General features: G+C 39.6%; 1 protein-coding gene across 1 annotated transcript in view; it reads right to left on the bottom strand.

Moving 5' to 3' along the window:
* The window catches only part of LOC102206054 (neural-cadherin-like), a 366907-nt gene that overhangs the window by 285412 nt on the left and 55239 nt on the right, over positions 1-26256 (bottom strand). Inside the window, exons 2-3 of the mRNA XM_005726436.2 lie at positions 18980-19050; positions 17776-18785 (exon numbers count right to left, since the gene is read on the bottom strand). Coding sequence (XP_005726493.2) covers positions 17776-18785; positions 18980-19050 — 1081 coding nt within the window. The remainder of the gene's footprint in view (positions 1-17775; positions 18786-18979; positions 19051-26256) is intronic.

Raw genomic sequence — 26256 nt, 5'->3', positions numbered from 1 at the left:
GTGCTGGAAGGTGCTCCACCTGGAGACTCTGTTGTCCTACTGGGAGACTTCAATGCTCACGTGGGTAACAACAGCGAGACCTGGAGGGGCGTGATTGGGAGAAACGGCCTCCCTGATCTGAACCTGAGTGGTGCTTTGTCATTGGACTTCTGTGCAAATCACAGTTTGGCCATAATGAACACCTTGTTCGAACATAAGAGTCCATAAATGCACGTAGCACCAGGACGCTCTAGGCCGCAGGTTGATGATCGATTTTGTAATTGTATCACCAGACCTGTGACCATATGTTCTGGACACTGGGGTAAAGAGAGGGGCTGAGCTGTCAACTGATCACCACCTGGTGGTGAGTTGGATCAGGTGGCGGGGGAGGATGCTGGACAGACCCGGTGCACCTAAATGCAGAGTGAGGGTGTGCTGGGAACGTCTAGCAGAGGCCCCAGTCCGCAAGATTTTCAATGCACACCTCTGGTAGAGCTTCAACAGCATTCCGAGGGAGACTGGGGACATTGAGTCTGAATGGACCATGTTCAGCATCTCCATTGCCGAAGCTGCTGCATTGAGCTGCAGCTGCAAGGTGGTTGGTGCGTGTCGTGGTGGTAACCCCGAACCCAAAGGTGGACACCAGAGGTGAAGGGAGCCACCAGGCTGAAGAAGGAGTCCTATCGGGCTTGGTTAGTCTGTGGGACTTTGGAGGCAGCTGACAGGTACCGAAAGGCCAAGCGGAATGCGGCTCAGGCAGTGGCTGAAGCAAAAACTTGGGTGTGGGAGGAGTTCGGAGAGGCCATGGAAAAAGACTTTCAGACTGCCTCGAAGAGATTCTGGCAAACTGTCAGGCATCTCAGGAGGGGAAAGCGGTGCTCCACCTGTGTATAGTGCTGGCAGATAGCTGCTGACTTCGACTGAAAAAATTGACGGGCGTTGGAAGGAATACTTCGAGGACCTCTTTAATCCCACTGACACGTCTTCCGAGGAGGAAGCAGAGTCTGGGGATGAGGGGAATAACCCGCCAATTTCCGGGGGCGAGGTCACTGAGGCAGTTAAACAACTCCTTGGTGGCAGAGCCCCTGGTGTTGATGAGGTCCGCCCCAAGTTCCTGAAGGCTCTGAACATTGTATGGCTGTGCTGGTTGACACACCTCTGCAATGTTGTGTGGAGATCAGGGGCAGTACCCCTGGACTGGCAGACCGGGGTGGTGGTCCCCATCTTTAAGAAGGGAAATTTCTGTGGCTCAAGAGTTGGCTTCCGTCTTGTAATAGGAAGGTTGCCGGTTCGAGCCCCGGCTCGGACAGTCTCGGTTGTTGTGTCCTTGAGCAAATGGTAAATGGGCTGATTCTTATATAGCGCTTTTCTACTCTCCCGGAGTACTCAAAGCGCTCTATACAACATGCCGCATTCACCCAGTCACACCCATCCTAACAAGCACTACCTCTATACTGAGTGCTTTCTAACTACACTCACACACGTTCATACTCTGATGGATGCATCGGAGAGCAACTTGGGGTTAGTATCTTGCCCAAGGATACTTGGCATGCAGACTGGAGGAGCCTGGGATTGAACCTCCAACCTTCCGATCAGTAGGTGACCTGCTCTACCTCCTGAGCTACAGTAACAGTAAACACTTCAACTACTGGTGATGGCCAGAGGGGCCGATGGCGCGACATGGCAGCCTCACTTCTGTCAGTCTGCCCCAGGGCAGCTGTGGCTACAACTGTAGCTTCCCTCCACCAGTGTGTGAAAGATCCATCGCAGACTCATCCATTGCTTTGGGTAATAAAGATGTCCACATGTAGCCTGTCTGGTAGAATAATCTTGTATGTCTACACTGGAATATAGATTTTATAAAAGTATGCTTTGTTTTACATTATACTAGCCAAGTATAATGTAAAGTGTAACGCACTCCTTCCCACCAATTGAGCATTGCGTGGCACATCTGACATACTGTTTTACTGTCATACTTCACATTAAAACCAAAATTGTTCCAAACGCCAGATCTGAATGAGGGTTGGGGAGGTTCAATTTGCCATGTTGCAGGGAGAGCTTAACTTCTGTCTCGCTAGCTTGACCTGCGCTCAGTGGATCTGCGCTCGACAGTGCAGCCTAGGCGGAGTAGTCGAACGCAGATCCACTGAGCTCTCAACACAGACAGCATCGTCAGAAGAAAAGTTGATAAAATAAATAAAAAATGTTGTATTGTTCGATACATATGCGTACGGAACTGAAAGCACTGTATCAAACGGTTCAATATCGATACGAGTATCGTTGCACCCCTAACATTTTATATATATATATATATATATATATAAAATATTAGTAGCAGCACCGTTTTCTTTTCTGTCAGCTTTATTTGTGATTTGAGTTAAAATAATAGCTGTGGAAAACTCTTTTCTGTGTTTATGTGTAGACATGTTATAATTTTGTCAATAAATGGTTCTCTTTCTCCATAATTTTACTTAAGACTATTAGAAAACTTGTTGGGCCACTATTAGAGCCACTTTCCCCCCCCCTCAGTGGATCTGTTTTGGCTGTTTTCCATGTCTGTGGGTTCTTTCAGTGAAGCTGTGATTTATAATCAGAGAAACCTGTAAACATCGGGTGATTTATTAGCATATCACGTACTTTAAAATAAAAAGTACAATTCTTAGCTCAGCCTTGCTAAACTTAGAACATAGTTTTAACCTGATAAAAATGCTTGTTTATTATCTCGGAATTTCCTCTGCTAATTCTTCTACCCTGCTCTGTTTTCATAATAAATCACTATCAAACTCCCACTGCTGGTTCAGTTAGGAGGTAATGTAGACCTTTTGTAATTATATTTGAATTAAGTGATTTACATGCTCAGTTAAACTACAAAAATTGACCTATACCTCCCTTCTGGGCCTTTTGTCATTTTCAGTCTTGACTCATTTTGCCCTGCAAGCATTCTCACTGTCATCTTTCTAATACTGTGAAACCACTGCAGCTCTGACCTTTGCATATTTGCTATCGCCTGCTTGTTTGGCCACTCAAAAGAACTTATTCAAAACCACAATGGATATAAAAATGTCAGCTAAATTTATAAAATACGATCGAGACACCATTTGCAGATGCAGCCATTACAAAGGTCTACTTTTACTGGTCTGCTGCTGCTCTCTACCCTCTGTGTTGGAGCAGATTCAAGCTGAGGGATGAGCTGACAAACACTGTGGTACGTGATGTAGCTCTACTTTTTGCAGTGGCCACAACTGTAGGGCAAAGATAAGATCAGCCACTTGCAGTACTTTATTGTCTGTGTGTGTGAGAGAGAGTCAGAAAGAGTAGCTTCCAATCTGTAATTCGCAACTTGTCTGTCTTTAATCAGATGAACTGAGAACCTCCGGTTAAGATGGAAAATCAATCACTCTGAAGCACAACAATCACTGCTCCTGTCTTGGTGACCCATACAAATAGCTTAAATGTGCATCCATATCTAAATGAAAAAATCTCTGTAATATCAGTGTAAGTCTGTACATTTTATGATTGTGTTATCCATACATCTATTTTTGCCTGTGTATAACGCATGTTGATGCATTTGTTTCATTGTGTATGCAATTCCTGGGATGTTTTCCGACATGTGTTTTTCTATATTTGTGTGTTTTTGTTCAATGATGTGTGTAAAGGGGTTGGAAGACGTATTCAGACACTGTCTATTGATCTGTTTGACAGTCTCCTCATGTCTTTAACGCGCTGCAGGATTGCACAATCACTCACATTGATAGCGTGAGCTGCAGCAACAGAAAGAGAGAGACCGAGAAAGACGTGCGTCTCTTTCTGGAAAAAAGTTATTCTGGATTAATAAATGAAGAAAATGTGTATAAAGCAAACATAGATACCAACAGCTTTAAAAAAAAATAATGGTATGGGAAGAACAGGGAGAGAAAAATGGGAAAATAGTTAAAAACAGCTGCTAAAGACAGCAGGGGAGATAGTGCTAAAAGACAGAAGAGGGTGCTTGACATAACCAGGACAGAAAACAAAGTGAAAATATAGGAGCAATAAGGCAAAAGGAACATAAAGAAAGACAGATTTGGTGGATTAGGTGAGCAAAACAAAGCAGACAGTATACACTACACGAGCTGTTCGATGGCCTTGGAATAAACACAAGGAACAGTGTGCCGCTAATTCACGTTCTGGGCACAACGATGTAAGATGGAAAAAACACTTAAAATTAAGCACAAAAGAAAAAAAAAGCAAGAGAAAGTTTGCATGTCTGTAAACAGAAAAGAAACAACGAGGAAGAAGAGCAAAGGGGAACCCTCCTGTGTGCTCAGCATATTAGAGGAGATGCTGCAGGGCAGCAGTTAAACGGGGGGAGGGGGGAGATGTCTTACACCACACACACTCATGTGTGCACATACTTGTTTGATCCAAACATGTGCTGACCCTCCCACACACACACTTGCAATTACACACAGACACACTCACGCAGACATTAATTGATCCCGCTGCAGCAAAAGCTGGCAGTAAGGCTCGACATGAGGAAGCTACCCTGTGGCCTCTACCCACACAAATAAATAAGCTACTCTCACCACATTACAGCAATGCACACTTCAATTAAGAATGAGCTACAGAGGCAACATGACTGTAGCATGGCTGACAACCTTCTCCAAGGAGAAGAAGGCACTGAGGAAAGAGGTTACTGACATATTAACATCAAATATCTTTTAAAGACGGGGTTTCCTCAGCATAATTATATCAGTGTGTCCTGGATACACTATTACTGTTTCTAAAATCTGTTAAATCTCTTACATGGGCTTTGGTTTGCAAATCCATATACTGAAAGAATAAAAGTTCACCCAGGTGATGCAACTGTCAGAGACTCCTGAAGCATTTCGAGCCCAGTTGGTTTAAAGAAGCTGCTTTAAACCTAAAGCCATTTATCCCTTGTTGGATTTGTCTGCACTAATGAGAGTCTAGAATACAGACCGAGATTTTATCAAGAAGGCGACCAGACTTGGAGTTTCCAGTAGAATGAGAACATATGAACCAAATGATGACTTTAAAAGCAATGATGCATTACCTTGGCTGACGCCGAGAGCATGTCTGTCATTCAACATTTTTGAGGGAAAAGACTGCTGTTGTGTGGCTCCACTGATAAAATGAGGCACACTTGAGAATTTGCACTCTGCAGTGCAACCCAGCATTTGTGTAAATGTGCCATGGTACTTCACCTGATCTGGACCAGAATAAACAGATGATAGGTTTGAAAATGCTGTTACGTTTGGGGAAACACACTTTAGTCTCGTTATCACGAGTGCCTTAGATCTGCTATTTCAGCTGATTCATCAAGCACCCTGCATTATACCCAGAGCTGATGTTTACAAGTCAATTTTAGGGGGAGATTTTAGGAGAGCCACTATTGCCTTTTTGTAAGAAATATTACTCTGTGTTTTCTTTTTTGTAGTTTTGTTATGCTTCGCTGGCGATCGAGCATTTCTGGAAAAGGTTTCATCAGCCAACGATGTGGGCCAAGGACCAAACTGTCCTCCATTTTTGAAGCAGCAACAGATGGTGCAAATTACACAAGAGGCTATTCAACTGTAACAAAACTGAAGCAGTTCTCAAAAGGTGGTTTGCTGTTTTTCATTTTTTTGGCAAAACAGTGAAGCTAGTGGCAGCATTATGTTAGTTAAATCATTACATCAAATTACATTGTGTTAGATTGTTGCATTTGATCTATTTTTTTTATTTTTCTTATTGCCAGTTTTGGAAAAATACTGCTTGTTCATCAGGAACTGAACTGCTAACACTCTACCTGTGAGATAAGGGAAAATAAAAACAAAAATCAATTACCGCAATAATGAAAACCAAACTCCTTGAACAACAAGAGACATTAATTAATGGGAGTCTTTTCATTTCCTTTTGATTGTTTTGTTTTGAGTCACTTGTTCCTAAAACCAACAACTTTATTTTGATAATAACAGTAATAAGAATGATAGAAATCAGTGTTTGCCATATTTCATCTTGATTTACCTGCCAAGGTTTGTTGTAATGAAAAAAAAATAAGTAAATAAATAAATAAATAAAGATTTTACACAGCATGCAGAGGAGTTGACTCCTGCTCTCATTTACCTCTGAATTTAATCCCTTACTTAAAGTATATAGAATAATTAATCCATACTCTATGGCAGGCTGTGATATATTGAAATGAATCTTCCTGTTGTATAGACACAAACAAATAAAGCCTGGCTGAATTAGTTCTTACCAAATGCCCATTTTACTGTAGCTTTTATTAGTTGAGCCATATCCAAAAACACCAACCTGCTGTCTTCTGAACAGCTATGAAGGCTGAACATGTAATATCTGCAAGAAATCATAAAAATTACAGTTTCAGCTACAGAGCCACAAAGCAGCAGATGTGCTTTTGATTAATACTTAGACATTTAAATGGAGATATAATTAAAAAAATGATGATATGATGTGACTGAAAGAAATATGTAAAAATAAAAGAGACAAAAAACGACATCACATTATGGGTTTCACGGTTACACTTATGGCACAACACTCAGGATTACTGACTCACTTTAGATCGTTCACATCATTAATGTGACTGTTGAATAATGTGGCTCATACTGGTTCAATTTAAATAAGTCTAGGCTCTTTACTTAATAGTCACGCCACATATGATGATTACTTTAAATCAAACACTGCAATTTAAACTCTGCAGGAAAACTGAAATATGTTGATTATTAAATGATAAGACAGCTGATATTACTCGCATTAAAATACATAAATGGCGGATTGTAACTCACAAGAAGAAGCCTGGCATAAAAAGGAGAGCAGAGGGTGACATTGTAAGACAGTCGAAATTCCATTAAAAAGGTAAGCGCTATGCCAAATATCAAATTTATTACTCAGTAATTGGGGTTGATCTTGGCACAAATTGTTGCTGCTAACTACAATGAATTATTCATAATGATTTTTTATTTTATTTTATTTTTTTTTTTTTTTTTTGGGGGGGGGACTATGCAAATGGACTAGCAAATTAATAGCAACACAGTTATTTCTTTCCAGCAAAGTCTGTCCTCCCAATGAAAATGAATTAGCAGTCATAGTATCAGGAATTTGCATAACTGTCACCAGACAGACAGACAGAAGGGTGTGTGTAGATGGATAGAACTTTGAAATCGAATTATCTCATTGAGCTTCCCCATTAAATATATAGTCAGTAGCATTTTAGCTTCTTTTTTTTTTACAGTTTTTTAAAAATAAATCTCCTCTTAAAGAGCTTTAAGAGGTGACATACACTGAAGGTATTATACTGTAGGAACAGGTGATTTTGTTATATACACATAGACCCATGTAAGCTGTTCCCACACTCTTCCACTGTTTAGCCGAGCAAGTTGTCTACTGGATGCATAGCTCTGTCTTTATTAGGCTGACATGAGAGTGATAAAGATCCTCTCATTAACTCAGCAAGAAAGCAAATAGGCTAATTTCCTAAAATGTCAAACTATTCATTCATTAGCTGCGACAGGTGCCCATGAAACCGCAGTGGTCCAAAGAGGTCAAAACAGGCATTATACATGCATATTTTAGATAATCATCACAAGCTTTCTAGATTTATTAGAATTAAAAAAGAGTTTTTACAACATGATCAAGTCCCTCTGTCTCTGTGTTAAAGCTATCATCTGCTGCATCTCTTACTCGACTTGAACAACCCAGCTCTCAGCTAATATATCCTTTTGAATTTTTAAAGCCAGACCTGCACTCTTCGAACAGGCCATTTATCCCTTAGGCTTCTGCCTCTCAGGTACATCACCTCGCTCTAGCTGCCAGCTGTAAGCTTTTATGCTGCAGTCTCCAGGGCTTCGGTTATGGAAATAACATTGTATTTCTTTACAAGGCCTTGTCCTTGATCATTATTACACAACTCTGTAGCAGAGCGACCAGATAACCAATTCACCTGTTGTCTATATATTGGTTTCCACTAGAGCCCAGTGCATCTTGACTACCTGATCCTCAAACAATCAGACTGCAGTGACAAACGGCTGCACATTAACCTTCTCTTGATGCAATAAGAGCTTGGTGCACTGAGTGATAAACGAGAGTATTGGTTAAACTATTTATTGCACAATGAACAGAACTTGAAATGTGCATGTTCTGACCATAAAGTGTGAAATCAATAAATGAAAATAGATAAGTTGAATTTGTTATTTGACATTGGATTGCAAGTCAGGGCTGAGTTTGAGTACAAACTTCTTTCAGAGATTTATTTTACTATTAAGCGACCGCAGGTCTTTAGAGGGAATTGTGCTTTCTTAATGTTAGTTCATCTTCACATGACTTTAAACTGCAGCATGTTATTGTGGACAATGGTGTTAATCTAAAAGTCTATGAAAAAAACCTCTATAAAGCTGGGGCATCTGACTACTTGGCACTGATCGAGGAAACAGGAACAGTCCAAAGTTTCCTTTCAGCACTGCAGCTTGGCTGACAAAGGATCAATTGACTATTCCTCAAACTTTAACTAGAAATTACTTTATTAATGTCTTCACATATAAAATTTTAACCTTTAGAGAAAAAAATATTCTCAGCCATCCCACATAGATCTTAAGTACAGTAACTTTAACGTCTTCAAGTAACTTAAAGAAGTCCAGACGCTTTTCTTTGCAAGCTCCTTTGACTACGATGACCTGGATGACTGAGAACCTTCACAGACATACAGTAACTTTAATGCATTTCCTCTTCTATCGATCTTTGTGAGTTAACATCTATGATGTCTTCCTCTAAACCATCATGTGCCTTGATGGTTTCGACTACAAGATTGTTCAAAGGAGTTTCACATTCAATAATGCTTAAATTTTAAATGTGACTAATCTATCTTTATTAACAGACTATGCAGCACAGGCTTTTTAGCGTGGCAGTAATTAAATCATTACTTAAAAAATCCGACAGTTTTTAACTAATTACCGACCAATTTCGAACCTTCCTTTTACTTCAGAAATCCTTGAAAAAGTAGCTGTCAAACAGTTAACTCATCGTTTGCAGAGGAATAGTTCATTTGAAGAGTTACAGTGATGATTTAGAGTACATCATAGTGCAAACACAGCACTAGCAAAGGTTACAAATTATTTACTTGGCCTCTGACAGTGAACTCATCTCTTTGCTTGCCATGACAGATCTCAGTGCAGCATTTCATACCACTGACCACAATATTTTACCACAGAAATGAGAACAAGCCATGTTGCTGCAGTCGTTTGATCATCTCTACTTGATAGATTCCAGTGTGTGCATGTAAACAGGGAGCCTTCTGCACACACAATATTAAAATGAACCCTGTGAGGAACCAGTGTTTTTTTTTACATTATACATACTTCCATTAAATAATATTATTAGACACACTGCATATGTTTTCATTTCTATGCAGATGATATCTAGCTTTATTTATCCATAAAGCCAGATTCTACAAATAAACTAGTTAAACTAATTACATGGCTTATAGACACAAAGACTCCTTGTAGATTCAGACAAAACTGAGGTTACTGTATTCGGCACTAAAAATCTGAAAGAAATATGGTGTACAACCAGATACTTACTTTAGATTGCATTACCTTGGCCTCCAGTAACATTGTGGTAAATAATAGAGTCATTTCTGATCAGGACATGTCCTTGTGCACGCACATTAAAGAAATAGGACAGCATTTATACATTTGCATAATCTTTCTAATTAAGTATGCTGCTATGAGTTTACTAACTAGGACTAGAGACAGAAACGTTTTTCCTCCCATATTAGCTTCTATTCTTTGGTACTTCTTAAAGTCAGAATTGAATGCAGCATCCTCTCCTCACATATAAAATCATTTCTTTTTAACATTGTAGGGTCTTACAATATAAAGTGTCTTGAGGTCATTGTTGTTGACAGTTGACTTTCAGAATTTGAACATACCTGAAAGGTAAATGCATTTGTATTGAAACTAAAGTCCTTTTTGTGGTTGACATTACCTGAGTTTGACAGATTATCGTTACCACATTAACTTTACTATAGCTTCCTTTAAGAAACCAGCTAAGCTCAGAGAATCTTGGCATCCTCTTTTAGTGTCTGCGGTGCAGTCTGATTTGGAAGCGACTCGAGCTGGTCTGTGTCACAAAACAGGAAGAAGCTGCTGCTCTTACTGAACAAATGATGCTAAAGCTTTCAGAGATTCTGGCAATGACAGATGGTGGAAGGAGTGAAAAGTCTATTTAAAAGAAAATCACATCTGTCATGTTTATCTTCTGTAAAGCCCGACAGGGGGAGTGAGGACAGTAAATTACAGTATAACAAGACTTGAGATGTAATGAGAAACAATACCACAAAGGATGTAAAGTCTGTGTAATAAGCAGTGCTGTGCAAGTTCAAGCTTCACAGGAGCTACTTCGCAGTTCAGTTCACACAATTAACTAGTTCACTTTTTTAGTTCACAATTTCAAAAATAAAAGACGTCACATTCATATGGTCAATGTTGCCCTGTCCACACAGCCCCCAAACTCTGCTGCTTCCCAGTGTAAATGAATTACTCCATATTATATTGACTTCACAGAGATTACTTTTAAAAGCCAAACTAAACCTATACAAGTAGTCTATCTTTTACCACATAAAGTAGGACAACCTTAAACAGATCGGGTTACAACTGGAACATTATGGTCGTTGGGTCCCGTTCTTGCCCTTTGAAAATGATTCCTTGTTAACATAAACACCTGATGACTTGTTTTTAGGGGACAATTTGCATAACACTGTCAGATGTATTTGTTTTTTATTGGAACACATAGACACTTCCATTCTAAAATTCCATTAAATTTTTATAAGCTGTATTGTTGATTAGGCTTAACTATGAGTAGTTCAATGTCCACACCAGCGGTCTCCAACCTTTTTTGCACCACGGACCGGTTTATGCCCGACAATATTTTCACGGACCGGCCTTTAAGGTGTCGCGGATGAATACAACAAAATAAAACTAGTACCGGTACCGAAAAAAAGAAGATTTATTCATAACACACGTGAAAAGACCCAGGAAAACCGAGTTAACGATAAAAACGATAACAAAATAACGCTGAAAACCGATAAAAACCCTGAAAACTATACATTTCACACCTGAGCCTCAACTCTCGCGGCCCGGTACCAAACGACTCACGGACCGGTACCGGTCCGAGGCCCGGGGGTCGGGGACCGCTGGTCCACACCACATTCTTTAGTTGCAAACACATTCTTTTCAGTTCAGTGTTTACTGAAAACATGAGCACATTCATGCACAGCACTGGTAATTAAGTTTACCGAGAGCTTTGGTCTCATTACCAAACATAACATCTTTAACGTGGATTAAGCAGACTGACCATGTAAACCTTAACCAGAAAATTATTTTCCTATTATTTTATTACAGTTTGTCTATTTAACCTGGGAACTGCGCTTGTGAAAAAATTATGGCTTGTATAGCACGTTTGACAGCATCTGAGATTACTAGCAACTGCAGCTGACAAACCTTGGTGACAGTAAAAGACCTGCAAAATCTAAATGTGAGATAAGGAAACTCAAGTTGACTCAAATTATGTGTTTTTCTATGCACCAGACATCGCAGTCACAGAAAACAAGACCCTGTGATGCAGCAAATAAGAACAATTCAGGCTTTGGATGCTTTGCTCTGATAGCATGTTGTAAACTTTTACATCTTGATGTTTCTTAATGAACTGTATACATTATAGGCACAAAAACAGGACTTCCTCAGTGCTGAAGAGAGTAATTGGGTAAAGAAGCCAAGCAGCCAAAGTTTGTCAAAGTCTCTTCTGTGATGCTGTTTAGCAATGGTGTAACTCCTTGATGAAACCACAGTCTCTCTGGATGATAAGTTGAGCTTTTTGGGCTGACTGTGCATCCCTGTGGGTTTTTTATATGTATGTAAGAAAACAAAATGCAATTAAATAAGGCAAAAAAAAACCTGTGTCGTCACATCGGGTTTGTGAGGGCTAAGTCAGCTAACCATCCATGCATACTTATGGTCCACGCACACATGTGTGCGCAGAAGACCAAGTGTGTGCTATTTATGCTCTTCGAAGGAACAAATGGATGCAGACTGTTTCATCTCAATAAACAAAAGATGAGTAACATATGCAGCTAACAGGCTTCCCTTATTGCCATCTGTCTGGAATGTTATTCTGGCAACCCAGAATGCATAATAATCACAATGTTGGATATTGTGAGGAATGTACAGTGTGTGTGTGTGTGTGCGTGCACGTGTGTGTTTGTTTTTGAGATGCGTTCTGCATGTACTTTCATGACCAAATAGCCTAAAAACACAGTTTATTTTAGCCTTTGTGTTGACACACTTTTTGCTCATATATCTGCATTTATGTCTATCTGTGTGTCTTTGGCTTAGTGGAGAGTGGCAGAAATCTGGAGTTCTCTTGATTAGAGCCAGCTGTTTCTCTTCATTAACTAAAATCCCATGCATGCACGCACAGTCTGCACGCACAGATGAACACACAAAAGCAGACACACACTGAATCAAAATTCCCTAGAAAACATTACGAAGACAAAATGGCGCTAGTTCTCGCTACATAGGAATGAAAGCCGCATGAATAACGTTGGTTTGAAGTGTTTTGTTTCCTGGTGTTTATTTTCCCTCTCAGTAATATTTCTACCACAAACTTACAGAAAATTGAAAATGTTCAAGATGGTAATAAACCTTTGACACAGATTAGATGGGTAACTTAATAGTGCAAATTGCCTAATGAAAAATACTTTTATTTTATTGTATCATATGAAAACGATTATGTTTGTTTAACTATTTACTTAGATAAATCAAGTGAAACTGATGAATGAAAAAGAAAAGGATCTCGAGATTATTCCAAGATTGAGCTTGCATTTGGTAATTGTTCATTTGAACCTTCGATATGAAGGTCTTACTGGAAGTGATGTGGACCAGCGTTAGACTGAAAAGGCCAAATAAATAGCACCAACATTAGAGGTGGCTAAATCAACAATCAAGTACAAAAAACTGCATAGTGTTGTTAAATATTAGTTTTAAAATCAGGCCTGAAACATACATTTTTGATACCTTATTAAAAAAACAAAGAAATATGTGGACTTATGATCATATCTTTTTCCTTTTTGCTTATTTAGGCGGATATATATGTTGCCAGTGGCTGCCAATATATTTATGTGTAGACATATGTTGGCCAGTTTGAAACTTGTAGTACATTGTAATTATTATTTACCGGGGGTTGGTCAGAGTTCCCCTCTGTAACGATTGATGTAGCCTAAACAAGTACAATGATATGAAGTTCAACAAGATAAAATGCAATATAATGAAACAAATATGTGAATACACTAAAAAAAAAGTCAAAAATAAATACAATGAACAAAAACAAATAAATGTAAATCTGATGATGCATCAGTTAAGTAAATTATGAAGGATATTGGTGTTTAGTTCAGGCAGGAGAAGAGAATCAGACGTGGCACACGAAAAATGTGGTGGAAGGAGAAACTATAAAGACAGAAAAAGAACTTCTGCATGACTAACCAAATTAATCATTTGACTAATTAATCAAATTAATCATTTCATTAATCATTGTGCCAACAGAAGTCACTGCAGTCAAAGAACAGTCTCATACTGGCTGTTTTAGAGACGAAGGAAGACCCTTTGGGGAAAATTAATGGGCTACTCACTTGGTGCTCTTATAGGGGTTGGCACAGTATTAAACGACTTGTGAAAATGAGGGGCTAGGGATATCAAACTCAAGCCCACACACGGTTTATGTTGGGAAAATAAAAGCAGGGAGTGGTATTATCTTGTTTGAAATGAAGAGCAGCTGTGCATGGAAAGGAAACCAGTAAAAACAATTGAAGGAAAAAACCTTTGTACAGCTTTATTCACATAGGAGGACGTGCCACTGATTTTTATTCATTCCATGGAGATTTACCCTAATCTTAAGCATGCCAGCTCCATGATCATCCACCACAAAAGAAAAACAAATCTCACAATGTGATTGTGTGGACTGATTTGTTTGCTTACACACACACAACACGAGTAACACAAGCAGACACACACTTAACACTGTGGAAGCTCAGCAGCAGTTGTGAAGCGGACCTCAAACGCTATCTCAGATCCTGACACAAGGCTTTCGGTTTCCCCCTCCCCCAAAAAACACGTCTGTCCCTCGAAGAATCATGTTAGGAGCTTTCTCCCTCACAGTCTTAAACTGAGCCTCCACTCAAACCTAAATCCCTGGAGTGAGAGTGAAAATAAGAACGAGAAAGTAAGAGAGCAAAGAGACAGAGAGAGGAGAGAGAAGTGCACGACAGAGAGACAGACAGAGAGAATGAGATGGGATTACAGGGATAATGCGAGCAGATGGAGGGAGGTCGTGGCTCCAGCAGGACTCTCCACTCCAAACGGATTAAAAGACTTCAGCCGAGCCACCAACAACCGAACTGATGATGCGTTCCTCGCGCTTGAGACTCTGAGGTGATCCAGCCTCGTCCCCAACTGCTAAACCCAGAGATGATAACTTGCTGTCTTTTAGCGTGTAGCAGTAAACAATTAGATCACAGTTATGTATTTCAAGGCCCCTCTATTCTTCCTCTTCAGTCAAACTTATAAAAGCTTTTAGGCTTTTTTTAAGCCCCATCCATTTAGGCAACAACTGTGCTTATCCTCTCACTAAAAATTAGCTTTAACTTACATTCTGTTAGACAAAATCAAATTCGAATATAGTTGCACCCAACGGACATCCAGGAATCAATTACCCAAACTAACAGAGGATCTGGTCACATAAAATCAACATTAGATGTCCTTTAGCTTTCAAATACACAAAGCCATTTTACACTTTTTCTGGCTGCTTCACAGAAGACGGCTTCATCTCAGCACAAGTGTTTCCATGCAATAAACTTTTCATTTCATAAAAATACAGGGGACGCTTCTGTCCCCACCTCTCATACATAGTTTTACATCTTTTAAATAAAAATGAAAAATAAAACATTGCTTTGTTTCATTCTCCCTCCACCAATTCATTCTTGACAAGAGTTGTTTGAGGGGTTTTTTTTGCAAAGTGTGTCCTATATGTGTCTGTTTGATGCCTGCTAATTTGTGAAAATAATAATAACGTCTTCTAGTTGCCTATCAAGAAAGATGGAACTAGTTTAACTTTTGACAGCTTGTAGGGGAGGAAACATCAGCTACTAACTAATTTCATCAGACAGTTAAAGTGATTATTTCTTTAACTTAAAACGTTATATACAATGCACTAAAGGTTAGTGTCAAGACTCCTGTCTATCTATCTGAAACCTAAGTTTTACTACATGGCATTACATTTACTTTTTTGTTGAACTGAATACCAAATGTGCGAGGATTGTTCAAAATGTTAAAGAGATGCTCCGAAAATATTCAACTTTAACTTTTACTCTTAAAGACTCAGTTGTCATATTTTCCCATATCAGTTGTCTCATGCTGATTAGCATTTATCACTTTTTTGGGAAAATACTTTTTTGCTTTATTTGAGGGGAAATTTATTGGTGAAATCATTTTTAAATGCCTTAAATAGTTTTAATGTTTTTGTAAAGTCTTGGGATCAAATTCATGTCAAGGACCAGTGGAGACCCCTGGTGGTTAAGCTAAATTTCCTGGCACTGTACTGTTAAACTCTTTAATTATTAGTTATTGAGTTGTAGCTATTGTTGCATGAAGACATTTGATAACACAACTCTGTGAAGTTTGCAGTGTATTGTTTCTGCAATTTCTAAATGCTCCCTGTGTATGCATGAACATACACCAGCTGGAGGGACTAGCACTGATGAAAGATTGTACAGTGACGTTTTTGGTTCCATGGACATAAATATTGCTACCCCTTGCCCAAATCCTCTCCTCGTGCCTCACCAGTGGCACTGACCAACAGAAAAAGCCTCCCCCACAGGAGAACTTGGCCCATGTAACTAAAAAAAAACTGCTCAAGACCAGCTAAAAGAAGCCAACAATATCTCAGTGTTTCCTCAGTCAGATCGAGGAAGGGTGAGATTCACTGGAACTAACTCAATCAGTACCTCACTCTTCAACTGATGGAACCCAAAGGATCAGATGCCAAATTTCCAGTGCTAGACACCACAGTACACCTCCAGCAAACCCATGTTACTGTCACAGGGTCAGAGGTGGTTTGGCAGCATGAAGAAGACCTGTAGTATTAGTATTAGGTAAGTATTGTCAATATTGTGGAATGTTGGATTAAATCCTGCTTGTTATTTTAATCTTTTGTTTTTAAATCAACATTTGGTTGACTTAATCTGGATGAAAAGAAGCTTGTTCTGTGTTTTAACAATGAATCTGTGACTATTTTTCCAAGTAGCAGCTGCGCTTCATGCCTGCAGAGAAAGGCTGAGGTATACACACAACTCATGTGTATGGATATGCATTCATTAGACAATGCAATTTAAACATGAAGATGATTGTTTGTAATGCACACATGACAGCATTATGCATGCGTGATACACACAGACAAACACATTCACACACACATACACACACACACACACACATACACACACACACATACATATATAGCTGTAAAGCTGTAAATTAGCACTAAAATACTAGATTGACAGATACCAGTGTGTCTGTTTTGATGTTTTCAAAAGGAAATTGTTCTGACAAATAGCCAGCATTGTGGATCGTTACTGGCAGCGTAAATTAGTGCTGTGTGCTAGGAGTAGGCTCAGCTTATTTTCTGCATCAGGATAGCTCACATTACCAACACCAACAGGTCACATTGATTGGGTCTCTTCTCCAGTCAAATGCTGTTAACTGGTCTTAATGGAGCAAATGTGTTTCCAGTAAATGTATGAAGGCAGACAGAAAGATAAATACACACAGATAGATGTGCAAACTCAGTATCAGACTTTTTTTTATATATAATATATGATAATATTTTTCCACTCTGAAGTCTGGTCCACAGCACTGAGTGTAATATTCAGTTCTGTGTTTCATCCCTTTGCATTTGCATTTATTAATGTGAATCTGGCTGCTTGTTAACTTTCAGTCTATCTGCTCTTTTCTGTCCGCAGGTGATAATTAACCTGTTGGTACGATGGCCGTTACGCGACTTGCTTCTCCCCTGACATCCCAGCATATGTCGCTGCTGGCACACGACACATTCATGGAGCCCTTGATTTATCTTAGCACGTGAATCATCATCAGCACTGATTAATGTCACCCAGTTTAACCTCGATTGTAAACACATGACACTTTGACATTGCTTACAGTCAGACTCCCCACAGCAAGCTAGAACTTTTCTCATTTCACCATTCGACCTTAGCATTTCCAGGTGGCCTCACATCCATTCACTGTTTCTGGACACTGAGGTTGCAAGGTTAAGTATTTGCTACAACAAAGGAACAGGAAACCTGTCCGAGCGGATAGACTACTCTACAGTAGAGTAATTTTCCAAATATCTAAAATCAAAAAACGAAAATCATCTTAAATCGAGCAGTTTCCATCGCAGTTTCCTTTTCCTTCCTTGAATACAAGCTCTGGGCAAATGCACACTATCTTCGTGCGTATTTACGCATGCAATACGAAGTGACAAAATACACCAAGTTACATTGTGAAAAGAAACACAAGATAGAAGAAGAGTAAGAGTCAGTCCAAATTAGGATTTTGGCACTGCTTGTAGCAAAAGGAACGCACACAAACCGTCCTGTCCAATTGCAGCCTCACTCTCTCTCTCTCCTCCTCTCGCTGCCACACATCCACAGACCGGGCTGCTCACTCACACACGTGCACATTGCCTTTTGCTCACCTCTTTTATCCTGCACTCTGACGGTGATCTCCACTAGAGGCTCAGTCTCTCGGTCCAGTTTCCGGGTTATGATTATGTCCCCGGTGTCCCGACTTACGCTGACCGGTGAGCTCTCCACGTCGGGCTCAACCAGCTCAAACGTGGCCGACTGAAACCTCACCGGGTTCAGGTTCATCACCACTGAACCGATCCCTGCATCCTCGGACACGTTGATTAAAACTGGGCTATCTGATTCCAGTACTGACCTGGACTTTCTCGCTGGTACTTTCTCTTGCGATTTCGGTTTCCCTTTTCCCGGTTGGGGATTTAGTGAGGGCGCCACGGGCCACTGCCGTGGGTTTATTTCCACTGTTATGGCCTGGCTTGTGCGAGGTGGCCACCCCCGGTCCCGGGCAAACACTTCAAATTTAATAGGTTCACCCAGGCCGAGGATGGAGTCGACAAGGAGGATGTCACCAGTTTTGGGCACCACGTAGAAACTCCCGTTTCTGGGCAGAGCAAAGTAGATGAGCTCGGCGTTCTTGCCGCTGTCATCGTCCCGCGCGGTGACCGTGTAGATCGCCATGCGGAGCGCAGTGGCATCATCGAGGCTCAGTTTCACATCGTCTCCGGGGAAAGTGGGCTGGTGGTCGTTAGTGTCCAAAACGTCCACCTTGATGGACGCCACCTCAGACACTAGTGGAGACATGTCTTCCTCTTCCCGGGAGAGTCCCGCGCATTGACCACAACACAAACCGAGACCTAGCGCATATTCGGCACGCTCCTCTCTGTCCAGAACCCTGGAAGTCTTCAGTAGAATATGTCCCCGTTTGTGGTGCGCAAAGACACGGAAATTGTCGCTGCCCTCTCCCAGGAGTTTGAGATGCGCTGCCGCCGAGCTGGGTTCCCCGGCACCGCACAGCCTTTGCGAGTTGAGTCGCTTTAATGGGACGCTCAGTCCGTTGACCCGGCAGCCCGGGGACGAGTTCTCAAATACATGGCCATGAAAAAACGGCACCTGCTCCACGGTCCTGTTCCCGAATGCGCACGAAATAAAAAATGGTAAAACCACGACCCAAATCATGACTGGATATCTCTTTGGCTCCACGACACTAACGCGCCTCACATAAATCCATGTGTGCGTCTCTTCAACTTTCATGAAATTGTAGCGCACATATTTGTTGGCACCATATTTGAACTCGATGTGGGAGAACTTTGTCTCTACGCGTCTGCGCTGTGCGTCCTTCTTCTCTCCTGCCCTCCTCGGTCTGCCGTCTCACCAGCAGCGCTGTCTGTCTGTGCGCGTTCCAGGGGAAAAAAACGCTTACAGCTCGAGTACGCGCTTACCTCTGCACGCTTTCTCACTTCGTCTTGCGTGCGCTGATCCTCAGCGATCTCGTATGAGCATCACACCTAATCCTCCACTTGCTGCAAACTGCACACAGCCGCACAGAGACCTGCTTTCCAAGTGGAGCTCACTTATTACAGGGAGGAAAATCAATTTTCTTTGCATCAGATCTGCAGATGAGAGTTTGGTCATCAGGAGGATATAACACAAAACCGGCTGCTTTACGCATGCAGTGCCAAAGCTACCAGGTAAATTCATTTGTTACAATGAAATGCGGCGGCAACAGATTTCTTATAGGAAATGAACTTCTCGGTAAAGCTGCCCTGCATCGAATTAATGCGTGCTCGCGCTCACGCGCATAAACACTCTCCACCAGCGAGCAAGTATGTGTGTGTCAGGGGGATCCTCGGGGAAACGACCCGACCTCCCTTCTCCCAGTGATCAATGCCCAGTCTTGCACATCCATATCCATCACTTCTCTTTCCAATATCACGTCAGTCCACTGGATTAAAATAATGTAAAAATCGATCATTTTAAAACGTCTCCAGAGGGGCAAACAGAAAAGAAAAGCTTACAGCTTCTGGAAAGGACTCAGAAAGACTCAAGAGCTGTCTTTGTGTCACAGTAAAGTGGCCCGTTTGAGCGTGTTCATCTCACACTGTGTTTTTGTTTAGTCCTTAGGGGTCTGTGAATGTTGTGGGCAAGTTTCCAGCGAAATGAGAACAGTTCACTTTAATATAACATTGACAAAATATTATATTCACTTTATATTTACCAGGTTTCACTGATATTGTCTCTTGGTCACATATCATTCACTACTATACTGACAGCACTCATGTAGATTCCTGATAATAGATTTGAGCTGTTTATGGATCCAGGGCACGGTCATTATCTCATCCAGAGTGCCTGTCTTCTGTGTGCTTTTGTGCTGTTTGAACTCCCACTCACTAAAACACTGCAACCTGTGCAGTTTTAAAAGTTTCACATCAGCAGTCCTTGGATAACACAAGTTTAAGGCTTTACACAAAAAAACTGTGTTCATAAATTCAATCAGGCTGGTGTTTAGCATAAAATCTAACATCAATGTGAAGGTGAATTCACTTTCCAGTAAAACTAGAATTAAATAAAACCATTTTTAATGTTAAAGGATATACACCCAATCTATTCATAACTGACCACAGACAACAATGAGGACTTTAACCTAAATGTAATCATCACTCCAAGTCTAAATAACACCCAGGAATTAGCAAATAACTGTGATGAGTGTAAAAGATGTACAGCTTGTATCCTTGTCTGCATTAATTGTTTTCTCCTAATGAAACACACAACTACAAACAACTCAGGCCCCTCAAATGAATCTATGTTGATGCAAAAAATACATAAATTAAAAAAAACAATCATATTTTCATTTACAGATTATTATACATAAGTATGCAATATGGTCCTTCCTTCACCAATCAGCTCCAGCCACACTCGCTCATCCACCAAGTTTTCCTGGTGAATGAAGTGAGACATGCTGAATTTCATTAAAGCGGGAGAGGAAACGCCAGAGTACAAAAATAGAAGTTGTTGTCTGTGTGGGTCAGAGCAGAGAAAAAGTCATGGAAAAACAAAATAAAACTAAATTCCATAGTGCCTGGACACATTGGACAGCTCCTTTGTGAAAAATAAAATAAAATTGTATTGCACTTAAAGTAATGTAATGAGTTGTAATCAGTTCAAGGATCATCATCACCTGTATCTTCTTCACTTTATCTCCGTGGGGAGCAGAGGAGGTGCGTACAAATGGTGAAACAGTCCCCAGTAGAGACTTCCACACTGAGCTGAACTCACAGTGAACAGATCACATTTAAACATTAAAGCATTTCTGTATTTTATTAATTTTATTCATTGCTCTTATTTTATGAAATGAACCCTGAATCTTGAATTGTGTTAGGTTAGTCATATTTTATTATATTTTACTTTATAGTTTGTGTTTTACATTATGTTGCTTTTATTTCTGTATTGTTCTGTTTCAGCTTGTCAGTTTGCGAATCAGTTTTAACTATGCTAATAAACGAGAGTGTAAGGCAGTGTGTCTGAAATGTGGTCGGGGTATGGATGGATGGATGTTTTCAAGAATATATATAACAGCATACAGAAATGCTGGATTAAAAAAACAAACAGACTTGTTTTTCGTTGCAGAGAGGTCATTTTGACCTTGACATTCTGATTTTCCATCTCCACCAATTCATTCCTTTAACTGCATATCCAGTGGAGGCTGGAGCCTACCCCAGCTACCATTATATAAGAGGCACAGTAGACGTGCTGGCAGTATTAGCTTCTTTCTGAGTAACCATTATATTACTCAGGTAGACTTGTTGAATTCAGATTTCTTATTGGGCCATTACTTAACCACTGTTCATTGATAAAGCAGTTTCATTATGTTTATTTTATGTATTATTCTGGACTTGATAAATCCTGTATTTTATTTTAATAATGTGCAAGAGCTTCAGCACATATTGAATTATTTTTGCTCTGTATTAGGTTGTTTAAGATGGATTCCTCCTTTGTCATATTGACAATTTAACATATATCAATACACAAAATAAGGGCTGATATACTCATGCAATAATACGATTGTAACATGAGGCGTTTTCTCAGAAACACCTTTTCAAAGCAAAAACAAGAGAGAGAGAGAGAGAGAGAGAGAGAGAGAGAGAGAGGGAGAGAGAGAGAGGAGCTGCAGACAGAGATAGATTTGGTCAGATGTTAAGCCTGACTACGGAGTAATATTCCCCACTGTGGCAGTGACAATGGCCCAGTGAGCACCAGACTGAATCATCTCTTCCTCTCATCTCTTTGTGTCTATGTGCATCAATTGGATTTGAAATAAAACTCAGTATGTATAAAGCATCCCGTGTAACTGTTTGCTTATTCATATCGCAATACTGAGCCTGTCAGCATTACAGACAGCTTTTCAGCAGATGATGTCTCTGGAAAAGTCACATATTCCAGTGAGGAAGCCAATGGGCATTTGAAGAGACGAGCACTGAAATTATCAGACAAACAACACGTTTACAAACTTGTTATTAAACTGGGATTTTTGAAGTATTCGCTGCACTGAAATGCTGTGATTGTGGTAGCACTTTACTTCAGGACAGTTAAGAAGAAGGTTTGCCAGGCAGAGCAATACTCAGACTAGTCATAACATTTCAAAAAAGATTCACAGCACCCTTTAGAAATAATTTGCAACAAAGGATAACATGTCATCCTCAGTTACTTGTCTTCAGCATTATCATGGTGACAGCAACCCACCGATCTTGAGACCTTAAAAATGTCTTACTTGAAATGCTTCATACAAGATTTCGATTTAAAAGAAATTTGATTATATTTGTTAATGTTTTGTTCTTAATTATCGGTTTCTCACATGTTAACAAATCTGTAAAAAAGCACAAACTAAAACAATGTTAGTGCACATGTTATGTCGCCCTGACACTTTATAAAAACACACAGTTTCAAGTTGATTCTTTCCTACCAAAAACATAAATGTTTAAAACAGTTCAAATACATACAAAGCTTTATTATTTTTTTAAGAAGTCAAAAATTAATGATCATTTTCAAAAGTGAAATAATACAAACACCTTATTGTTACGAGTATTTTTAAAGAAATATCTCATGCTAATGATGCAATATGCTGATTGCTACAATGATTCCTTTAACTGGAAGTAACTGATAGAACGAATACAGTTTTTGTTATGGTATCTACAAAATGTAGGACGGTAAAGCTCTCACGACAACCAGGATCATGACATCTGTTTGTATTTGTGTGGTATCAGATCAGAAAAGACTCACCATAGATTCACAAGTCATGTTTTTGTAATCAGACAGAAAACTTGAAATTTGTCATGAAAAGTCACTGACTGTAGAAGAGGTAACAGTAAAGTAAGAGTAGAGGTAAGAGTCAGCATTTATTTGAACAAATCCAGATTTCGTTCCTGTGTTTTTTCCCTATTTTAACCCACAGATCCAGGTATATTCATTAGGTGTTAGTGAATTAATTGTGGTAATACAATTACACAAAACACATTTTTGATTTTGTTGCTATCTCAGAACCTAAGTAAAGGATTTAACATATTCATTGTGAATTTCCAGTATTTAAAGAAGATAAGTCACACATTAATAATTTAAACACATTTATTATTAATTTTCATTATAAATTTGTTGTTTAAGAAGGGAGTATTTGTACACGGTGTTTACATTTTGTGAGACAAAGACAAGATAGGAGAGCATTTATTACTCCCAGATTTGGGAAATTAACAATATCTCACCAGGCTGTTAGACTAAGACTGATTTTTATTGATAGTTAACACAAACATCAACACGGACACTAATTGTGAGTAAAACATTTCAAGAGTTTCCTTCATGGTGACCTTCTTTTAACTAATACTTCAAAAGCATTAAGACTACATCACATCTTGCAGTCCAAGATGGCGCCGCGTATGGATGCCCTGGTGCTTCAGTGCGTTACTTCTGTTTTGTTTTTGTGCATAACTTGTGTGTCTGGGCACTCCTCTGGATATTCTTACACCAGAGAAGAGCTTCTTAACTACAGGACTACAACTATTCTTACACAGCTACAAAAATCCAGTCCTAAACATGACATAGCTTTAACTGAAAGAATTATCACAAGATGATAAAATTAAGGGTTTGAACTTAAAAATTCTTTTTTTGTGAGAAAAACAAGAATAAATTATTAAATTGAATGTCTATGTGGGTAAAGAGTACAGGTAAGTAAAGTGAAGAAAACTTAAAACCTTTTATAAGTTAAGTTAAAAACATGTATTTCGATTAAGTAAAGACAAATTTTGCATGTAGGGTGTAGACACCATCTACTGAGTTATCCTCTACTCCAGGGATCACTGCTGCAGCAGATATCCAGGCCAAGACTTCCTGTCCTCTTTTATGAATGCAGAGACATTTCGAAAAAGCTCATTTATTGTCGGATGATAGCTAAAGTTTTTGAGATTACCTCTCTGAGTTTCAAGGCTACCTTCTTGCCTTAGCCAGAATTTTAAAAAATGAATAAAACAAATCAAGAAAAGTTGAAAATTATTTAAAATAGTGGAGATATATGTTGAATAAACAATTGCCTCTTAGCCAACATGCTATGAGATGGTAAGAGTACTACAGCATATTTGACTGCCACACATTAGACCAGGGAGTGTCAACATTTCTGTGACTTCTGGGTAATGAACCGCCATACGATTGAGAGCCACAAAGGAAATGTTAGAAGTCAGATTTTGCAAAGTCAGTTCAGAGGATGGCAGCAATTTATATTTTTATTGTCTTATTTATGTTTTCAGATCATAAAAGCACATTTTCCAGGTCATTTCACACAAACTGTGGATCAATTAAATTAAGAACATTTACTCTCTAATCCAGCTCTTGTCAAACTTGTGGATCACAGCATTCAACACCGGATATTGGCAGGTAGTTGTAATCATAGATGCAAACTCATCTGAGTAAATTAATTGACTGTCATTATTCCTTCTTGTGTTAAATGACTATAACTAAGCAACTTGCTACTTTTGCCAGTGAATTCAAAGTGAATTAATGTATTCAGCAAATAAAGTAATTAGTAATTAATCAGTTATGTTTTTGGCTCGATTTATTTATTTTTTTGTATCTGAGGAATAACTTTGACATATTTAAAAATGTCAAGAGTCCATCCAGATACAGTGTGACATCATATGTGCTAAGGAGTGATCATTCTTTCTTTTCTAACCATGGTTGTGGCCCACCGATATTGTCATATTTAGATCCCTTGGCTGCCCTTGTCATAACGTTTGGCCGCCTTCAACAGTGAGCAGCAAAGTGAGAATGGTTGGCACTGAACCTGTCATCTTCCATTCATTATCATGACAACTGACAGACTATGCTGAGGATCATTCAAATCCATGCAGACCCACTAAATCTCAATAAAGTGGAACGTCAATCTGGCTCTGGCTCTACCGAGCAGTTTTCACGTCTGGGGTTTGTCCCCGTAGAACAAGAACAAGCTGTTAGATTGACACAACACACACTCCCCTAACTGTTATTGATTATTCTGCTCACCCATTTTAACAACCTACCCAGCCTTAATTCCCTTTCTATCTATCTTTGTCCTCCTCTTGGACTGTCTGATTCATTGTGCAGCTAAATTTCAATAAATTAATTATCATCTGTAGAACATTGCTGATCCCCCCCCCTCCCCCCAAAAAGAAATATTGGAAGCTTTTCCATAAATTAAACATCATCTTTAAGCCTGTTGATGATCATATAGGTAAGGGATCATGGATAAACCACTGCTGGAGCTTCTAGGGTGTTTGGGAGGGAAAAAAAGGAGGAAGATGTGAGTTCATTATCCAGACACAATTCTCTCTCTTCCACCTGCAACAGGCTAGCCATCAGGGGAAATATCTTGATAGGACGATAAAGCAAAAAAAAGACAGGGAATATGCTCAATAGTGCTTTGGAAAGGCGCCAATTGGACTTTGCTGAAAACACAATCTGGAGAACTACTGGGCTGCAAATTGGCTGAGTATAATGCAGGTGTGTGTGCTTTTGTAAACTATCTTGTGGGTGTGTCAGATAGTGGAGAGGGACATTCGAAAATGCTAGCCTGGAGTAAGTAAAGGTGGTAGAGGGGGGGTCTCCACCATATCATGCGAGGTTGCCTGGTTGATTTCTGGCCTTGGAAAGGACACTGAACCCCGAGTCCTGATAACAGAGGTCTACTTTGCATGAAATTAGTGTGTGTGATTAGGTTACTGAGTAGGGCATTGCAAAGAGCTCCAAAAAGCTAGCTATAATTAAGATGGATTATTTAGGCACGCACCATTTAATCTGGGAACAAAGCCCTCCTTATTGGTCCCAAGAGAAACAACAAGTATCAACAAGTTATATTTTTTAATGTAATACTCCACAAGTTGATCTTTGTACATTGCATACATACCATGACCATGTGTGACAAGGGGCACAGACATATCACATTAAACTGCAGCGTACAATTATGCACAAGCTACAGATGCACTATAGTGTTTGCAGCAAATTCTAGACATTGTCCGAAACAATTCAAAGTTTTTCTTCGAGAAAAGATGGAAAATAATTTCATGCAGCAAACAGACAGTCCA

This window comes from Pundamilia nyererei, unplaced genomic scaffold, assembly GCF_000239375.1.
Source record: "Pundamilia nyererei isolate P.nyererei 1_Seehausen unplaced genomic scaffold, PunNye1.0 scaffold00019, whole genome shotgun sequence".
In the NCBI taxonomy this organism is placed as follows: Eukaryota; Metazoa; Chordata; class Actinopteri; order Cichliformes; family Cichlidae; genus Pundamilia; species Pundamilia nyererei.
The sequence above is the reverse complement of the archived record's forward strand: the minus strand, read 5'-3'. Positions and strand labels throughout refer to the sequence as shown.